The sequence below is a fragment of the Poecilia reticulata genome, chromosome 10 (genome assembly GCF_904066995.2).
Source record: "Poecilia reticulata chromosome 10, P_reticulata-male-v2, whole genome shotgun sequence".
Classification (NCBI taxonomy): domain Eukaryota; kingdom Metazoa; phylum Chordata; class Actinopteri; order Cyprinodontiformes; family Poeciliidae; genus Poecilia; species Poecilia reticulata.
In genome coordinates this window covers 12,409,451-12,430,200 of record NC_088839.1, presented here as the reverse complement: position 1 = coordinate 12,430,200, position 20,750 = coordinate 12,409,451, and the positions used below count along the sequence as shown (strand labels likewise).

At 39.3% G+C, this 20,750-nt stretch overlaps 1 protein-coding gene across 4 annotated transcripts in view; it reads left to right on the top strand.

Annotated features, from left to right (window-relative positions):
* The window catches only part of unc5a (unc-5 netrin receptor A), a 178,266-nt gene that overhangs the window by 108,720 nt on the left and 48,796 nt on the right, over positions 1 to 20,750 (top strand). For all 4 annotated transcript variants that reach the window (XM_008419934.3, XM_008419933.3, XM_008419932.3 and 1 more), the window contains exons 3-5: positions 11,567 to 11,710; positions 14,265 to 14,368; positions 15,493 to 15,673. In XM_008419934.3, coding sequence (XP_008418156.1) covers positions 11,567 to 11,710; positions 14,265 to 14,368; positions 15,493 to 15,673 — 429 coding nt within the window. The remainder of the gene's footprint in view (positions 1 to 11,566; positions 11,711 to 14,264; positions 14,369 to 15,492; positions 15,674 to 20,750) is intronic.

The following is a 20,750-nucleotide window of genomic DNA, read 5'->3' as shown; positions in this document are numbered from 1 at the left end:
AAGTTTTTTTTTATTATTACACTCATTCTAAAAAGCTCTTTTCAGTACTTTTGTTTTTTTTATCTGAAAACATCAGCAAGAAGAACAAGGCGCAGGTTTGTGTTTATACTTCATGCATTTAGGATCTGAAAATGAATTACCTCATCTGCAAAAATTAAATATTTTCTACTCTTGCCAAAAAGAATATAGCAACTCAGGATTTACGGCTTGTTTTGCAAAAATTTCTTCTTTTACCATTGTGCCAAACATTTTCAATGGGTGACATATCTGGATTTCTGCTTGGACAGTTGAGCACTCAAACTCTTTTTCCACACTGCCAAGTCTTGAATATGCACATAAAGAAAGCACAAAAAGTGCAGTTCATGCTTAGACTTATAATATGAGCAAACTCAGTCACACAAATATGGAAAGAAAAAAAAAAGCATGAATGAAAGAACAGTCTCAATAGGGCTGTGTGCCATCTTTTATATTTGAACATGAGTCAGAATACGTCTGTTTGTGTGATGATAAATAATTGGTTTGTTTACCTGACTGTTCTAAAGACATCTGCTCACAAATGTGAGCTTAGCAGAGAAAATATTCAGAGGCTTGATATACATAGAAAAATTACACACAGATGAGTTTATTCCACCCGTCATATAAATTAGATACAAAATATGGTAAGGGAGCAGGGCTGCAGGAACAGACAGTAGCTTGCAAAAGTATCCACACCGCTTGAACTTATTCATAGTTTTTACATTATCACCATCAACTTTAATGTATTTTGTGGGGGGATTCTTGTATGAAAAACAACATAAAGTAGCACATGTGGTGAAAGAAGTGGGAGAAATGCCATAGTTGGCTTTTAGAAATATAAATCTTTGGTCTTAACTATCATCTACTCATGTACCCTTAAATAAAATCCAGCGTGCAAGGCCTATACGCACTAAGCCAGCTTCTCCTTCAGGTTTACAGATAAAAATCATTTGTTAGATTTTTTTTAACTCAGCATTAAAGCCAGTTGAGAATATGTGACAAGACTTGAAATTTGATGTTTTGCTCTGAATAGACTTTAGCAATTTTACAAAGAAAAATGAGGAAAATATCAGCCTCTAGATGTGCAAGCTGATGAGACATACACCAAAATGACTCCATAAAGCATCGAATTGGGGTTGCCTAACAAAGACGTATGCCACATTTTTTGAAATTTTATTTGTGGGGAAAAAATGTTTGAAATTATGAATGATTACCCTTTCATTTCAGAACAGATGGATGCACATTCTTGTCCATCCATTTGTAGGTCTGAAGTGAATTGATGCTTGTGGGTGTAATGAGACAAAATGTGAAAAAAGAAAACATCAAGGAGCACAAATACTTTTACAACTATAATATCTGTCTGTCTCCAAGCTGCTGTAAAACATGGTAAAAGTGCTTCGGCATTTGTCTTGTTAAAATTAAAGTAATTCTTCTGTTCTGAGAAAGACAATCTCCAGATATCATATCTTAAGCCAAAGAAAAAAAAAGTTTTTATTTATTTTTTTCTTTAGCATTAACAAGTCCTTCACAGATGAACAAATTACCCACAGTACATTCATTAAAACTCCCAGATGAATTTCAGAGGCTGGCTTTCAAACTTTGTGCTGATAACAAGCTAAACTTTTCTTCTTATTTTTTTTTGTGCAAAAATAAGTTGTTAGACTAAAAGGCAGTTTTTCATTTTCACCTTTCCTAAACTCATCCTAAAAGAACTCCAGATTATGATCTCCCCAAATTATTTTTTCCTTAGACATGGCTTATATTATACCATTTATTTTTTTAAACCATTTCTATCTCAGTCTCTTTATGGAGGGATTATCATTCTTTATGCATCCTATAGCCATATTACAAGCTACCTGATCATCTGTGAGATATTTTAGGCATTATGTTGCTCGTATCTTCTCCATGTGCAGAAATTTTTGGAGACTGTTCACATTTGACTCAATGTTTTCATGAGAAATCTTCCACCTCATAGGTCCAACTCTAGCGCCGCATTTGAAACCAAAACTAATATTAATCTGTGAAATTTCAGGAAATAACACTTTAGTCTGATTTCCTAACTGATATATTCACTAATACAAAAAAGCTTCACTTTTTGTATTAATTTAATTAATTCTGATTTACTTAAAATTTATATCCATGTTGACTGGATAAAAATGATCTTTCATGTTTCTGAGATCCTCCAGGAGACCTGTGAGATTATCTGAGGAGGTATTTCATACTGTAGCCTCCATTAGAGTTTCTTCTAGCCAACACTATTTATTCTTTTCAGTTTGCAATCGATGCTCGTCGGTCTCCTTGGAGTGGCATTGGACTGAACCTCTCCGGATTGATTGGAGCACTACCTGCGCTCATGTTTGTCAGCCATGAATAATCTGTAACGACATTCAGTCCATCAGCAGGGGCCTTGCAGTGTGCATTCATTGTGGAAAATGGACAGCTCAATCAAAAGAAGCTCTTGAAAAGCCGGTCATAACCGGAGGCAGAGCCTTGACCCAGAACACTGTCCTGCCGGCAGCCCTGAACGGAAAGTCCGGGTGTGTTCCCGGTGAACCCGGTGCTTGTTTTGGCCCCACCCATTCCGCTCCTTCCTCTCTTAGCTGTTTAATAGAGCCATGCTTCACTCAGAAGGCCGTGCTATCCTTGTTAGGAGACAGACACTTATGGCAGCACCTGCCATTGTGATCTCCTTGGAGTCAGCTAGCATAGGCCACCCATCATTGTGCTACTTTACATGGTAATGGAAGTTTGAAGACTTGATCAAAAGGCAGTAATACCCTTGGCTCTGTGACCCAAGGTTACCTTTTGAATACTCACACAGGGTTCCTGCACAGTCTTCAAAACTAGTTTGCTTAAGTATGTTTGCTTCCTTAAAATAAATACATAAATTCTTAAGGAGCAAACATCTAATTCCATATGTGTAAAACACAAAGGGAAGCTCAGTGTTGATCTCTAGGTGTTCATTGAGGATCCCAGGGCGTATTTATTTTACTATTATTAGAGTCTTGCAATGAGATTTTGCTCAATATGTACATTTTAAATGTACAGTTAAAAGACAATAAAGCCTGTTTATATTTATGTCTAATCTATCCAGCAAGTTCTGGATCTCGCTCAGGTTTTCTGCATACAGAGACACTTGAATGTAAATCAGATACTGGACGTTCCCTTTCGATGCAATGAAGCAAAGGCTCTTCTCCCAGCATCCCAAACATAACTCAGATCATGTGCCATTACTAAGACTTAATCGAGTAACCCTTCAGAGGAAGCTCGTTTTTAGCTTTATCCAGGAGCTTGTTCTTTTAATCATGATATTCATGAAAAAAGTTTGCGTGTAAATTAAGAACTTCAGCTCAGCTCCTTTTTCACCATGACAAAGAGCTTTGTGCTGATTACATCCGATGGGACCTCGAAAAACATTCCAAGGTCATATCTCAGAAACTCAATAAACTTCAGGCATCTCATATGGTAAAGACGATTTTCTGAACTTCTGAATTGGAGCATCGGAATGAGAAGGAAAGGGGATTTTAAGCGACTTGATAGTAACTTTGTTCTTGGGGCCAGAGTGACTGCTGTGAGTCTTTCAGAAACCTCTGACCTATTCAGAACGTCACCCAGATTCATCTTTTGAAAGAGAAAAGAGAAAATATCCAGCGAGCAGCAGTTGTGTGGATGAATGTCAGATTAGTCTTAATGTCAGCTGCAGCATTAATCTGGAAAGGTCAAAGTTTGACCTAAATGGCATGAACGCATGGATCCCTCCTACCTCATATCAATTGTTCAAACTGGTGGTGATGGTTATAATGCTGATGGAGAATTCTTGGCCCATTCTGGGCCTTTCAGTGACAATTGAGCATTATTTAAATAGCATAGCTTAGCTAAGTATTGTTATAAACTGTGTTCCTCATGAACACAGTTTACCCATCTTCTGATTGCTGCCTGCTGCAGGATATAACGGGATTGTTTCTCGAACAATTCTCTGGAAGAAATGTTGTTGTAGTTCAGTGTGCTCCATAGTATCCAGACCTCAAGACAATAATACAAGTGAGAGATGTGGTAGATCCCATCTTGTCCCCATCTTGTCCCCAATGGTCAACCCCATCTTGTTGACCATTTCTGGTCAAGGTTTATGATGTTTTCTTGAATGTTTGCCATGAAGAATTAAGGCACTTCTGAATGAAAATGGTAACAAGTCATTCCTCATTTACCATCATCTTCATCTTGAAGGCATAAAGTTAATCTGGAGACGTAAAAAAGAAAACAGGCCCATTATTGGCTGAAAAGTTTCACCCTGAAAAAATATTTAGAATTTTAAAATGGAAACAGTACACAAACCCTCAGTTTGTGTACAATCATAAATACAGCACAAGCTGGTGTGCATCTGTACTTTTTTGTTGTCATTTTAGCTCCAAACTTGTTTCTGATGCTTTGACCTGGTGTCTGGGCGTCTTACCTCTATCAGAGCTAAATTTTGCAGATAATTACATTGTTAGTGACTTTGAAAGCAAGCTCTGGGAACCTGAGGTGACTGTGATGACACCGATACCATCTGTTTGAAAGAAGATCCAAGAGAGGAAATAGCACACTTCCAGTTTACTTTTGACTTGTTGCCAGGATGTGCAGACAGTTCATTCGTAAAAGCGTTCGCCTGTGATGTCTCGCCTTAACCATTGTGAACTCTTTTCCTTGAAAACGGTGCGCGGTCCTGATGTAGACTCACCCAGCCCTAATCCTCCTATATCCACTGATGAGTCCTACCCTCACACACAGAAGGGGGCATCGCCTAATTGAATTTCCTTGCTCACAATGAACACACACTCAGGACCTGTAAGTTCCAGTCCTTGCCTTTGATAAGCAAATGACCCCTATGGAATTGAGGTCATAGCCAGCAAAAACAAGAGTGAGGGGGAGAAAAATAAAGTCCTGCACTCAGACAAGCCCAATATCGACTCACCCAGGATTGAGTCCAGGGATGTTTACCCTGTGTGTGTTGAGCCCCTGTTGGCTCAGGGGAAGATTCCTCCTGCCCACACACCCACACACGCACGCACGCACACACACGCAAACACGCACACACACATCCGGAGAAAGGCATCTGAGCACTGACAGCGTGACCTCTTTCCTTTTGTTAACTCCTCACACATTTGAATGGGGTGCATGTGTAAATAATGTCGCCGCCTTCGCTGTCTGCACACAATAAACTGAACGTAGACGCGTCTTTTGTGTGTGTGCAAGTGGATCTAGTGTTAGATTGAATTCTGTTGCTGGACAACTTTGAAAAAAAAAAAATCATACAAATGTGAGGTCAGGTTATTCATGAACTCAGCCGCTCTGCATCTACTCTGGTCTTCTTAAAACTGCGGCTGTCTGGAGGAAAAACAGAGTGTTTTAACCTGACCCCGTGGCCCAAAAGCTTTTACTGACGCTCCTTTTTTGCAAGTTTTCTTTCTCTCTTTTGAGACAACCTGGATTTGAGATGTGATTCACTCACTAACTCTTAAACACTGTCTAAATATCCTGGTTGTTACTGCGTGTCTTCAGCAGTCAAACTTAAGCTGTCACTCACATTTCCATCGACATGTCTACAGGGCCACAGTAGAAATGCTCTGTGGATGTGAAGTTGGGAAAAACTCATAACACAAGCAAGATTTATCCTCGCTTGTTTTTGCCTTTTTCAGAAAAGAGCTGATATGTAGTTCGGCAGATGGAAATACCTGTTGTGAATCAGTTCTGATGGAAATTTTGCTCTTGACTGGTCATATGAACGATCAGCTGTTTGTGTCTGCAGAGCATGAACAGCCAGTACCTGCTCACATAAAGGACAAAGAACAACACAGTCAGTTCACGTCTTTCTCCCCGTTCATATTGCTTATATATTAATATTTCTGGTTGGATTTTAGAGACTGCAAGCTGTATTTTGGTCCTGATATTTATACTGCAAACCCTTTTACATTGGTTTTATAACAAATGTGAATTGTATGTAGGCACATACAATGGCATGCTCTGCTCTGCTGAGTGAAGAAAAATAAGTTGTTGCAACGTTGAGAGATATAAAGTGTGTCTTGCATGTTTACTGCACAAAATGCTACATCCTTTTATTTTGCATATGGTATGCTGACAAAGTCATTAAAGAGCCAACAAGGAGGAGAAATTATAGGCAAGCCTGCAGGACACCATGTTGCTGACAAACACAGAACAAAGGGGGAACTGTTGCTTCTGATGCCAGGGTGACAGAAAATGTAAAGATTATTGGTGGATTTTAGGGTCTCATTTAAAACAAGAACACACTAAGAAGTCAATGAACCATCCAGTCTTTATTTATTTGGTATTTCTGTCTCATAAAGACAGAGTTTAAAGCATATTCTGATGTTTTACCTCCAGTATATGAGCTTTTGCTTTGTAGGGAAAACAACATGTCCATAGTAGATGCTCTATGTTGACAAAAAGAAAAACATTGTTTTCCAGCCAAAATCAAAGATATTTTAAAATCTGTAAAAGCATTTATTCTTGATAAAAATGTCTTTTCAGTAGCATTTAAAACTTGCTGACAGTGGGAATCAGATGTTTACTTTTAAAATTGCTGTAGAATAGATGGGAAAAAATGTCAAAGCTTATTTTTAACTTTACGTAAGAATGGCTAATCTGATATTATAGCTTAGCAATCTTAAATGTTCTTATTTTCACTTAGCAAGAACATACATTTTAAACAAATATCTTAACATATGTATATCACTGAAGATTGTTGGTAATGTGTCAGAAGATTATGTCTTTTTAGTTGTTTTGGTTTTTGTAAAATTGTATTTGGAATTTAACAAGTTGATATTAGCTTGTAAAATTAGCCGTGCATCCCGTAGTATTTTATTATTATTATTATTATTATTATTATTATTATTATTATTATTATTATTATTATTATTATTACAGAGATAGACACATCAACTTTTTACTAATGTTTCACTGCATAGTTACCTGAAAAGAAAAAAAAAAGCTTTTCTTACGAGTCAACTTTGTCTTTTTTCAAACAAAAGATCAGAAGATAAGAGAAGAAGAAAATTCAGTAGGTCCTTCCTTAAGAAGTTGTTCATATAGGACTGGAGGAAACTCTATCAGCTCTTTCATCTTAATAAAAAAAATTGAAACTTTACTCTTATAGTTTACATTTATTAAATGTATACTTTAAAATTTGGATTGATTGCACCTTAGGAGGAAAACATTCAGTAACAAAACACTTTGGAATATTGCAGTGGCAATAATTATTACCGTATTTTCTGCACTATAAGGCGCACCTAAAAACCTTCAATTTCCTCAAAAGCCGACAGTGCGCCTTATAATCCGGTGCATCTTATACATGGACCAATATTGAGCCACAACAGGTCTAGCAACTACGGTAAGCAGCAGCCGACTTCATTTTCCCCGTAGAAGAAGAAGCGCGCAGTGCATGCTGGTATAGTTGTCAGAACGCTAGTTTGTTAATAAAGTTTGACTGACCTATCTACCTACCGACCTGATAATCAGGTCATCTGCAGGTCATTTAGCACCACGTTCTCCACCAACATGCTGTGCACAAACGGAGACGGGTCACCATCGTCCGTCCACGCCACGGGCCAGTCGCGGAAGCCTCTCCTCGCCGATCGGAGTCTGACTGTTTTGTTGACATTCTTTATGTCAACAAAGTGGCTTTAGATATTCATCTGGGGTGCTACGACTAGGGTTACCAAGGAACCAGCCCCTATACATTTAAAGCGGGGGTTGGGGCCACAATATTGCAACACCAACACCGTGAGTGAAACAATGACTGAGGTAGCCTACTATATAAAGTACTGGGGGACCATTTCTTTATTATTACACATCCACATTTGTAGAGTACGGAACAAATCGTATAGGTTCAATAAGGGACGAGTGGCAACCCTAACTGTAGCGTCTATTCTATGCGCCTAATATATGAAAAAAGTTTTAAAATAGGCCATTCATTGAAGGTGCGCCTTATAATCCGGTGCACCTTACAGTGCGGAAAATACGGCACCATTAAACTTTTCAAACTTTCTTTCATATCATCATCATATCTCCACTGCTCACCATGAATGTTGCGTCGCTGTCACTAAAATCTGCACCACAGTATATCATGAAAGTCTAGTGAAAGTTTATCAAATTGGCCAAAGATAGTTTTAAATCTTTTAATGCATGAAACTGAAATGCAAAATATTCTACCAAATATTGGATCCAAGCACTTATATGCATGTTGCAAAGATGACTGAAATTTAGAATACTGTACAGTTCTTGCTGATTTTAGCATTGTCACCTTTGGTCTCTCCATTTTCAGCTGTTCGACCGAGCAACACAACGTTTTAATCAAACCAGGAAATTTCAGACAAGTTCACTGGAACACAGAAACGTAAAGGGCGAAAAGCTTAAACTGAATTTAGTGGTTTTGTTAACAGTCTGTGAGGACGTTTCCAGAGAAGCTCATTCTAACGCTTTAGATATTGGATTCAAGCTGTTTTGTTTCCTGTTTGTCAGCCTCTTCTAAATTTCCTTGCAGCGCTACAGAGGCAAACATATCATGGCTGAGCACAACCCACTAAGTTGCCCCTTGCGCTCCAATAAAAATTAACTCACCGGGGTTCCAGCTGTAAGCCCAGGATTCCTGTGGTGTCAATCACATAATCACCCTTTAAATTTTTCACTGTAATTTTACTGAGGTTTGGGATTTGAGCTCATTTATAAATGGGCCGCAGATCAAACTGAAGGCTGAGGGAATCGTGTCATGTTTTAATTATCATTTAACAAGAATGTTAAATGCAGGAGAAAACGTGTAAACTTTCGATTCCCTTTTTTTTAAATACTAAAACATCAGAGGCTGCTTAGGAGATTATTATAAGTTTGTATTAACCATAGTTGTGAGGATAATTTATTAATTTTTTTTTGTAAATAAGTAGTTTCTGAACTGGCCTTCTTTCAGTAAGGATCAAAAAGTTTGTATTTTTCATCTTCAAAAGAGGTAAACTTTTGAGAAAAAAAGATGCATAAAATATACCCCCTCCAACTGTTAATATGTGACTAAAAGTTGTATTTTTTTCTAAAAATGATGAGATTGTTTTGTCCCTCTTATTAATTGGAGTGAAATTGGACAGAGTGACTCAGAGGGGTGTTACTGGAAGGTGTCAGACACAGAAAGCAGGTAATTATAGAGACAGGAAGAGATAAGGAAACAGAATGCAATTAGCCTGGCAAGCAGAGCTTCAAATTGCTCTTCTTAGGATTTCTCACCTCAGCTTGCTATTGTTCATGCTATCCATCTCCATACGGATCTGTGGTCCCTTTGCCCTCCAGCTTGTAGCGAATAAGAAGGTTTGCATTAATCAAATGCTATATGCAGAGCTCAGAATGGCAGTCAAGGCCAGATTTTAAATGTATGTATTCAGGTATGGCTCTCTGTTTTGCACACATAAGCTGCTGAGAGCTCAGTGTAAATCAGAGCCATCAGATGTTTTTCTCTACTTAACATCCAAGGCTGAGAGGATTTCTAAGAAGTTGATTTGAAATGTAGATTTAAAGCCTTGCTTTACATCAGCAGTTTTTTTTTCGTCTTCTCTTGTATCATGTAAGAAGTTTATGAGTCGTGTCAATAACTAATTTATAATGGCAGATATTGTATTTGGAGCAAGAAAGCTAATTCATTTTCCGCTCAGGTTGGGAATTTTTAAAAAGCCGAGCAATGACTCAGTGTACTCCTAATGCTAGACCTGATTTCAGGATTTTCAGATTCATTTTTTTATTATGTGTAATTTGCAAAATGATACGGAATTATCACGTGACAAACATAAAAGTAGTTCCGCTTGTTAGTTTTTATATTCAAAATGGAAAGTTGGGTGCAGGTGTGATGCTGATTTGCAGAAAAGAGAAAGCTGGATTTCTTCTGCTCCATTTGTTCATTCTCTGTAGTGCCCATTTTGTTACTTTAGCCATTTGTTTTAGCTTTTAGGCGCTCTCTCAGCCTGTGTCAAACTCTCCGGCTGCAGACTCGTGTCAGCACACAAACACTCTCCTCCAAAAAGCTCGACTTCAAAGAGACAAAAAGAGAGTAAATGGAGGCTCTAAATAATGCATTTGTTTTGTTTTTGTTTTGTTTTTTAAATGAATCTCAATTTCTGACACTTATCGGCAGCATTAAGAGAAGAAATAAACATGCAAAAATAACCCTTTACTCTGTCAAATTAGCTGTTGCTGGTGAACAACATTGGTGAAATCCGACGAACAGCATGGGTTGTTGTTAACGCTCCTAGTGGGGCTTCAGGGCTGGATTCACAGCACATGTAGTCACATTCACTACATACAGAAAAATCTACTGCACTTAGATACTAATACATGGCCGTCTTCCAGTGACCCTCACAGCTACTTATCACTGAGTGTGGCTGCCGGCAACAGAGCCACCGCTTTTTCTGCAAAAGAAACCAAAAGTCACCATATTATTATTATTATTTTTTTTTTTTGTTGTGTTGCAGATTTTAAAATAGGCCAAACGTATGTGTTTGTTATTGTGGCAGGTGCCACTTCCTCCCGCATCAGATTGGAGCAGCAAATGATCAGTTCAGACACATCAGGAGTGTGAGGGGCGTGGAGGAGTCTCAAAGTGCTTTTATGCAAATGGCCATCAAAGAGAGGTCCCCCACTGAATCTGAATGTAATTGTCTGAGTCATTCCCTTCGGTCGGCCTCCGGTTTCCATTGCAACTGTCAGATGAACGACTGTCTCCCAAACAGAAAATAGAAGATGGAGCGAAAGCGGAAAGCTCAAGAAAAACATTGCAATATCTCTTCTTATTCTATCGTGGTAAAGAGACATGGGTGAAAATGGGAGTGGGGGCAAGGTCGCACCTCATATAGACGATATATATATATATATATATATATATATATATATATATATATATATATATATATATATATATATATATATATATATATATATATATATATATATACTGTATATAACATCGGACGACAATGAAATGAAAGATTTCTAAACTCAGATAAGCTTGTGACAACGTTATAGTGTTTTGACAGTTTGGCAGGATGGTTTTTGTCCCAATTTTGCTCTATTTAGAGAAGACTTGTCAGTCCTTTCTGGCAGAAAAGCAATAAAGCTATTTTTACCTTGTGTTACAGCTGCATCTCTTATTTCTGCGCTGTTGTAGAAATGCTCCACAAATTGAACTCTTCCTCCTGTCTTAGATTTGATGATAGAGGGAGGCGGGCGACGCTGGGTATATTTTTGTTTCCAGCGTTTGTTTAGCGCTCCGGTGTTCCTTCCCAACTGTTGCCATTTTAACGCCCTCCAGATTTACAGCAGGGTAGCTGTGAGCCTGTCGTCTCATTTTCCTCCGTTAACAAGCCCTCTGTTTATATAGGATTATGCGTGTCTGCTTGTTTATTCTGCCTGGCTTTATTGTCTAATTACTCAAAGTACAAAATGCAGCCGTTTAACTTTTTGCTGCACTCAAGACAAGCTGATGTGGGTGATTCATGATGCTGTTATGTCTGTCCCTGCTTTGCAGCGTTGCCGGTCATGCAGGTGACTATTGAGATCACCAGGCAGCAGGTGGAGAAGATCTTCGGCCTCGATGAGTACTGGTGTCAGTGTGTCGCCTGGAGCACCACTGGAACTCAGAAGAGCCAGAAAGCGTACATCAGGATTGCTTGTGAGTGCACTTAAAACGATCTCACTGTCATTACGAATGCATGGGTTTCTTAACAAGGTGCTCACATTTGCATGCCTAGGTGTAATAAGAGCTTAGGATCAGAACAGGGACAGACATGGACTGACTCTTATTTAACAATTAGTTCGAAAAATCATTGCAATCTCTATCGTGGAGTTGTTAAAATTAAACGGTTGTGCCCCCTGTAGAAGTATTAATAATCACTTTTTTGTGATTTAGCCTCAAATTAAAACTTATTCTATTGGGATTTGAGGTAACGGGGCAGGAGACTTTCTGCAGATCCTATTTAGTTCAATTCAGTCTATTTATGTGGCACACGAAAACATTTTAGTGTACATATAGAAATATAGAAACATTGAATTTAGATCTGACTTTGACTCTGTCCTTCTGGACGACCAGGATGTTTTCATCTAAAACTTTCCACTGTAACTTTGGATGTTTGTTCAGGATCATATTGCTGCTATAGGAGGTGAACCTCCAACCCAGTTTCAACTGTTTTACAGCGTCGGACCGCCTGGATGGCCCTGTTCTCATCCCATTCATTTTCCATCGATGGCATGTTTAGGGTTATTTTAATTTTCTGCTACACAGAACAGTGTAGCTAAAATAGTTTAATGTTGGTCTTATTTAACTAGGTCTTTCACATGTTTGATGTATCCTCTGCATGATTTGTGCGAAACTGAAGAGAAAACTTCTCAAGCTTTCCTTAAATAATGACTTTTTTTTTTATAAAGGCCAGATTTGTGGCATGTATGGCTGATTGATGCTCTGCTTGTTCTGCCTCTCAGTTTAGGTTCTGTTTGATTATTGATTAAAATAAAGGTTTAGAGATTTCTTTAATGCTGGACGTATTCATTTATTGAAACCTCATTTTTAAATGTCAAAATGACTCATCTGCTGCGTCCTTAATGATGACCTTGAAAGAAAACTTATTGCATTGAGTTATATTTAGGAGTACAAGAACGCCAAAAAATGCAAAGAAAACTATTGAGGTTTTTTCAACCTCAATATCATGTAATATTTTCAAGTGGTCTATCTAAAAAAAATCTAAATAATCCATTAGAAGTTGTGGCTGTATTGGACTAAAATGTGAAGACATTTTAGGGATAGGAGAACGTTTGTTCCTGTGATTCTGATTATTGAATGAACATTTCTAAATACTGCAGGAAGAAAAGCAAAAAAAAGGGGGGTAAGAGGGAAAAAAGTGGAACACTAAATTTAAGTATTCATGAGCGTATTTCTCACGAGCTACAGTATATCAGCAATGATCCCTGTGAAAGTAACTTGAATAAAAACAGAATTGAAATTTATTGCTGTGCAGCAATCATAAATCTGCCTGGGGAACACAGGCGCATCCCTCGCTGCTGCCTCAAAAGCTTTATTAGAAGGAGCCATTTTACATTTGAGCATTTTACAGCATTCTGCCTATTAATTCCCACATAAATATGTATTATTCCAGACACAGGCAAACGCAGCGCAGGCTCCAAACCACAAGGCTTTTTCGAAAACACACATTCATTATCTACCCTTGTTGGGGATCTTAACTAAGTCAAATAGATGTAAGATAAGGACATATGAATGCCTTAATAGCCATGCATCAGGACACATTTCCAATATTTATCTGCACCCCACTCATACTCGCATACTTTAGAGCTTTCTAGAGCTGTTACGTCTCGAGTGTCCTCCAGTCCCGTTTTATCTGCTTTAATTAAATTAAATGTCATGAAACTCTCCGCCTGTCTCAACGTTTCCTCCAGTGTGATCGGTCAGGACAGGCTGAACATCCCGTTTAAAGGAATTCACCCTCAGCCCCTTGCAAACACGATAACACATTGCTTTGCTCTGAGTCAAAACACGGGGTTGAACACATCAAATTTGCACCGAGCCGCCAGCTATCGGCAGCCTGCCTGTCTCATCCGGTCCAAACAGACCTGCGTTCATTCCCTCTCCCGCCTCCTGCAAGACGAAAAAAGCTGGGCCACTTCTACCTGTGCAACTCACAGCTGGGGTTTACAGACAAATATATTGCAGGGCTTGATGCAACTGTAAGATTGCTCAATGAGACATAAAGTGAAGCCCCCGCGCAGCCGGGCGGGCTTTGCAGGAGCTCTTGTCCAGGCGCCCTGGGGCATTGTTTTTGTGCGGCTGCTCCAAGCCGTCACACAGATGGGGGCCGGAGGCTGCCGGAGGCTGGGGGGGGGTGAGTGGGGAGACTGGGTGGGAGGAAGGGGGTAATGCAATTGCTTTTGCTCAGCGCAGGTCCCTCTGGCAGCAGACAAACATCTCCGAACCAGCCAGGCAGCCTGTAATAAGCAACATGGTTGGTGCCACTGATTCCACTGTGGCTTAGAGGCCAACTGGAGTGCGACACGAGGCCACGGTTGAACATTTCAGGGGCTGGAATTTAAAAAAACATCACCAGACCCAGTTTGTTTTTGTTTTTTGTTTGTTTTCAAAGGATTTCTTTCAAATGTCATGAGCTCTAACAAACATCCTAATTGGTTGTGTTTCGTCTCCCCGTCTTTCTTTGTGCAAGACCTGAGAAAGAACTTTGAGGAGGAGCCGCAGGGTAAAGAGGTGGCATTGGACCAGGAGGTGTTACTGCACTGCCATCCCCCCGAGGGAGTGCCACAAGCCGAGGTGAGACACAGATACGGAAGATATTTATAGGCTCACATCTAGCATCGTTTTACTCTTTCCTCTCCGAGAAGGCAGGTGGGGAAGGGCGGAGGGAGGGGCGCAAAGAGCAAAAAGTGACTTTGCTGCATCTCCGAGGGAACAACCGTCCCTGTATGGATAAATTACATCTCTAATTATTCCCTGTTATTGATTTATGATTGCTTCCGCATCTCTGAGAAGCCATATATCACATCATCTCGTCACATCACTCAGGATGGACTCGGAGGCTTCACTCCCCATTTGGCATCTCTAAAGGCCCGTCCATAATGAATGGCTCTATTTGTCTCACTCTCTCCTTATCTCGTTCTGTCTCTCTCCTCTCTTGTTCTGCTTGCGTCGCTTTCTCTCCCCTCTCATATTTTGCCGGTGTGTGTTTAGAGGGCCAGAGTGGTGCCAGCTGTTTCACCTCATGTGCTGCATCCTCCCCGGTCCCAGATAGGCACTAACTGCTCTAATAACAACACAACAGGAGCCTCGGCTGCTAGCTCAGACAGCCCAGAGACGAGAGCCTGCAGACAAGCCAATCACAGCTCGACAGTGCAGGGACTGTTTGGAGAGAAATGGGAAGGAAGGTGCCAACCGCGGTTCAACAGAAAAGAACATCAGAGCAGGAGTCACCGCGGGAGAAAGCAGAGATAGCGCGCGCAAGAGGAAGAAAGCCCAATTATACAGCGTATCGCAACTGGCAGTAATACCAGCAACAATGCTGCCATACCATCGCTTCTCTGGAGACGGCATGGGGTCAAGTGAGAGCAGCAAAACAAGCGAGCCTGTCCGTGAATACACCAGGACGGGAATAACTTCAATTTTGTCTTCTGAAAGAGAAGCGAAGGCACTGCAGAGCATGATTGGCTTTGCTCACAGACCACCAGCAGCTGCAAAATAAAAGTGGCTCTCTTCACAGTATAAAGTAATACATTTTCCAATCAGTTGACTATACGAGTAAAATTTGTTCCCAACACCAAACCGGCCTTCGTGTCCTTGTTTTGCATGTCATAGTCGGTCCTCTACATGATATCTGCTCGCTACAGAGCGCGTTTCTGTTGATCTGAGCCGAGTTCTGACCATGGAAATATGTTTTTCAGGTGGAGTGGCAGAGAAACGAGGACGTGCTCGACCCTTTCAGCGACCCCAATTTTTTCATCACACCTGACAACAATCTTGTCATCAAAAAAGCCCGCCTTTTGGACACGGGCAACTACACGTGCGTGGCCAAAAACATCGTCGCTCGCCGCAAAAGCAACTCCGCCACGGTCCTGGTCTATGGTAGGTGATGATATCTTCTTTAAGCAGATGTTAAATGGTCTGGGTGCAATTTTTTCTTCAAATTATGCAAACCGAGAAACTGCCCAAAGGAATCATTCCATGTTTACTTTCTTCTTGTATTCCACATTTCCACATTAACCTCTGTGTGCTCCCATGGATGAAACATACCGGGTTGCAGGTTTTCTGTTCATTGCGCAGTTGCAGTGCCCACTAAAGGATGCATATCCCTTGAACTTATTCTCATTTTGTTGTGTTACAACCACAAACGTCAGTGTATTTTATTGGTACCTTATCGGATAGAACAACACAAACTAGCATCGATGAAGGAAAGTGATCAATGATTTTATAATTTTTATTCAAATGAAAATAGGAGAAGTCTGGCATGTGTTTGCATTCAATCCCCCGAGTCACATTGTGTAGAACCACCTTTCCATGCAACTGCTGCTGAAAGTCATTTGGGGTTTATTTCTACCAGGGTTTTTTTTCTTTCAAATCTGCTTTGCAAATTAATTGAAGCTCAGTTAAACAGCATCTTTGAACATCGTTTTTTGAGTCTCTCTGTAGATTCTCAACTGGGTTTAAGTCTGGACTTTGACTAGGTCATTCTAGCACATGAGCATTCTTAAATTTAAATGTAACTCCAGTTGTATGTTTTGGGTCGTTGTCCTGCTGGAGAGTGAATCTCGGTGCCAGACGCTCTAACATTTCTGGACATTGTCTCCAACTTGATCGCTCAATCCCTGCGTATTCTACAGAGTTACCATGGACTTATACTCATTAACGCTCTCATCGCTTCGGCCCGTCAGTTTAGTCTGGTGTTTAAGCATTCGTTATTGCTTTATTAACCTAACACTGGTTAAAATGTCAGCGACTTTCAACATCAGTTTGCTGTGTTTATTGGTCTTTTGATGCTTTTGGTTCCCTAACAAGCCCCTGAGGCCTGAACAGCTGCATTTATAATGAAGTCAAATCACACACAGGTAGAGACTATTTACTAATTAGAAATCATCTGAAGACAAAATATATGGGATTTTATTGAGCAGAATCAGAGAATAGGGGGCGTGAATACAAATGCAGAGCACACACATGACATTTGAAATATGTGCCATTTATTAAACCCATTAATGTTTCTGGTTGTAGCGTGACAAACTGAGGCAAAGTTCAAGGAGTACAAATATTTTTTTGCGAGGCACTGTGTCCATATTTTGTGCTGTGATAACTACAAAGCAGAGCATTACAAATGAGTGACATATGGTGGCAGCTTGCACCGTCAGCTCCACATTTCTCACCAAGCAGTAAATTTTGCTAGTATAGCTGGACGTTAATTACACCAACTTAAATGCGTCTGGCAGTCATTCTTATAAAAGCTGGCAATGTTGGATGCCATGGCTGCCATCTTCCTCCCTCTTTGTTGTGAATCCAGTAAGAGAAAAGAAATTGAATTAACAGCAAACTGTAAATAATGACTAGGCCTGATAAGCCAAGTGACCTTTATTAAAATGCAGAGAACCCCCATATTTGTTATCGCAGATGGTTCCAAGTCTAGCACACAATGGAAGCATCCATACATTACAGACCGTCTTTATTCTCTGCTGGATACAAATGGGACACTAAAGTCACTTGGAGATTTCTCACAAAACCACTTTATGAGAGAAAAATGAATATTTAGAAACAATGCCTTAGTCATAGGTTGTTCCTGTTGCAGCTTCCTAAACAGTACAGCCTGGGGTTGCAGTAAAGTTAGAAAATGCTGAATTTTAGTTAAAAACTGATAACCCAAAAAATATAAAAGAAAGCATACTTTCCTTCTAGTTTAGGGTTTAAGATTATTTAGATATATCCCCAAATGTCAAAGACACACTACAAATTTATGAAAAACACAAACCTCAACTACAAAATCTTGAAGCAGTGTTTTTTGTTTTCTTCTGTATGACTTGATTACTTGATTTCTCAGTGCTCTGGAGAAAAATGTTCTTAGTCTCTACAATGTTGCTTCGACTAAAATACTTTAATTTAGCCGAAGTTTAGATTTTCACTGTAGCCGTGGCAACTCCTCAATTTGTTTCTTTTTCAAACATTTTCTTGAAAACCTTCATCTGCTTCAGCACATTTGGCCTCAACTTTCACTCCAGCAAACTTTTAGCATAATTTTCACTCTAGGAAACTTTGAAATACAGAGATAATTTTGGTTGATTTAATGAACCCAATGTGCTTACATCTTGTGGCTGCAAAACAATCCCAAATCATAACTCCTCCATCACTATGCTCAGCAGTTGGTCTGATGTATGGGTGTTTATTCAGTGTATTTTGTTTAAGCGAAACATGGTGCTTTTTTTTATTTCATGATCACAGATCGATAATTTTGGCTCACACTCTTGTCATTCAGATGCAAACTTTGAAATCTAAGACACACAGCAACCATGCACTTTAGGAAGAAAATACATTTTCCTGGACACTTTTTCAAACAGGTTAGACTTACAATTTTTTTTAATCTAATTGTCAGAAACCCTACCTGGTAGATTCACTTTTACAGTTTTTACATTTTGTTTTTATTTTTTGTCAAATAAGGATAATATGGGGTCTCATTTGCACAACTGAGGTCAAATTTGCTTAACTTTCTTATCTAGTAAAAATCCTATTAAGTAGGAACAAAAAAATAGAAGAGGGACAATTTATATTCTTTATTTTCTGCAACTGTTGTTAAGATTTTTTTAAAGACGTATTCATTATAGCTTCTCCAGATGCAAATAGACACATTTTAAATGTGGATTGTTAATTCAAATTGCAGTAGAAATCCAGAAACTGCATTAAAAGAAGAAAGTTTTAAAAAAGTTTGTGTGAGCAGATGTTCAGAGAATTTTAAGACACACCAGGTGTGGCATAAAACACTATTTTACCGATTAATTCTCAGGAATCGCATTTCTAAAGGACAAATAAACACATCCGCACCTTAGTGAAGGTGTTACTTTGGCAGATTTTAAGTGAAAAGTCCACATTCTGCAGACAGGGTGTGAAAGATTGTGCGTGTATGCGTGTGTGTGTGTCTTTGAAGCAAAAATGCCAACACGAAAACAGGTGACAGCAATTTGAGGTGAGCTGTGTTTTTATAGTTCACACATATGTGTGCTGCCGGGGGCAAGTATGTACACACCAGTTCAACAAAGGGATGCATTTCTGCTGTGAAATACAGCAATACATGCTGCACTACAGGCATTCCATAAACAATATCTGGATATTTGTTTCCCATTTACACACTTTTTTCTGCATGAACATGCTTTTATTATGTAATTATTTTCCACTTTTGCTCAGAAAAATCAAAGGGTTTGATTTTGTCCTGCTCCCACTCAAACTATTTATAATGAGACTATTACAAGAAACAGGGGGAAAAAATATGTTTATTACAAAAGATTAAGATCAAACCTATTCATTTAAAGAGCAGATTAAATTGCACAGGTCTCAGATTAACGTTGGACGTTGGTCCTTTTTCTTTTCAGTCTGCTAAAGCTCAGTGAAATCTCAGCAGATTTAGGGTGGGATGATGTTTAAAGAGTGAAGATATTTTGCTAGATGAAGCCTTGGTAGATAAATTAAAACATTTAGTAAAGTACTTTTCTAATCTCTAAAACGCTTCATTTAGTTATATATAAACTATCTTAAGAAAAGCAGCAGATAGAACAATGTTATCTGACATTTGTAACTATTTTAAATATGTTTTTCTTAATTTGTCCTCCTATATCTTTACATATATATGATGTGCATCAGTTAGAGACCTGCTACTTGACGAGATAAATAATTGGCAATCACAGTGCGACTCAACACCACGTGAAACGCAATACCCAACCTAATATTGCATCAAAGCAGTCCTTTGCAACTCTTGTGTTGTAAACATTGATTGTGTTATGATCATTTCATTCCGTATATTGTGTCCAGGTTGAGTCCTTTTCATCTTGTTGGAGGCATTAAAGTCTAACACTCATCTCACATTATTTCCAAGTCGCAACATTTTTGGAAAAATTATTAAGTAATAGTTATTTCAGTACCTATCAGGTAAAATGTCATTGAGAGGAACTTTTTCAAGGTTTCCATCTTTTACCTTGTAAAAACTCTGCAAACTCTAAAGTTGGTAAGAAATGTTGAAATAGTAGTTTTGAACATCAGTTAAAGTGAGGAAATCATTTTCACTCTGAATGGTTTCCGAAGAAACATGTTAATTTAGAGCAGGTGGTCAAACCACACATTATCATATGCTCCATCGAGCCACAGGCATTAAAACGTTACAAAAAGCGCAATTATGACTGGTGTTGATTATAATTGATTAGGTTGTTGTTAAAGGGAATATAGAGCTTAATTTACTGTGGAGGTAAGAGCATTCACGCTCCTATTGTTCGCCTCTATAGTGGGCTCAAGCAGTCCCTTTCATTCATTGGTCCAATAAATTATGAAAGACTGATGCAGGAGGCCATTTGTGCAACATCCCTCTCATCTCAATATGCACTTGATAAAATGAGTCATATTAGCTGAGGATAAATCAGAACAGAGGAAATTGTTCCTCTATCTGCAGACTTGGTTCTGATGTTCCTGTATCTTTACCTTGCAGCAAACCGTTTATCGTGCAGCATCTCTGTCTACCATTTTAGTTAATCTACCTAGCGGTAGCAACTGATAATAACTTCTACTTTTCCAAGGCGGCTCAACAGGGGGGCCAGAGATGCATTTTAACAAGACCCGGCTGGTGTGTGACTGCACTCGGTGCTAAGAGGTAATCAGAGGCCGAGTTGCCTGGCAATTTACCTCGCTGTGGCGAGCAATCAATTGCATAGAGAGGGCAAGGAAATGATTCAGCCCCGACAAGCGCAGAGAGTTAAGGGGAAATTACGAAGGGAGTATGTACAGAGAGGCAATGACAGTGCCGCTCAGGTCAATAAATCAGGAATCTGTGTAGCTCATAGGCTGGAGGAAACACGGTAGATGCTGGGAAAGAAGCTGCATGATTTGATGTAATCACCTGCCATGATTGAGAGGCGCTTCAACAGTATCAGTTACATGATAATTGACACTTAAAGTTTAGAACAGGAGC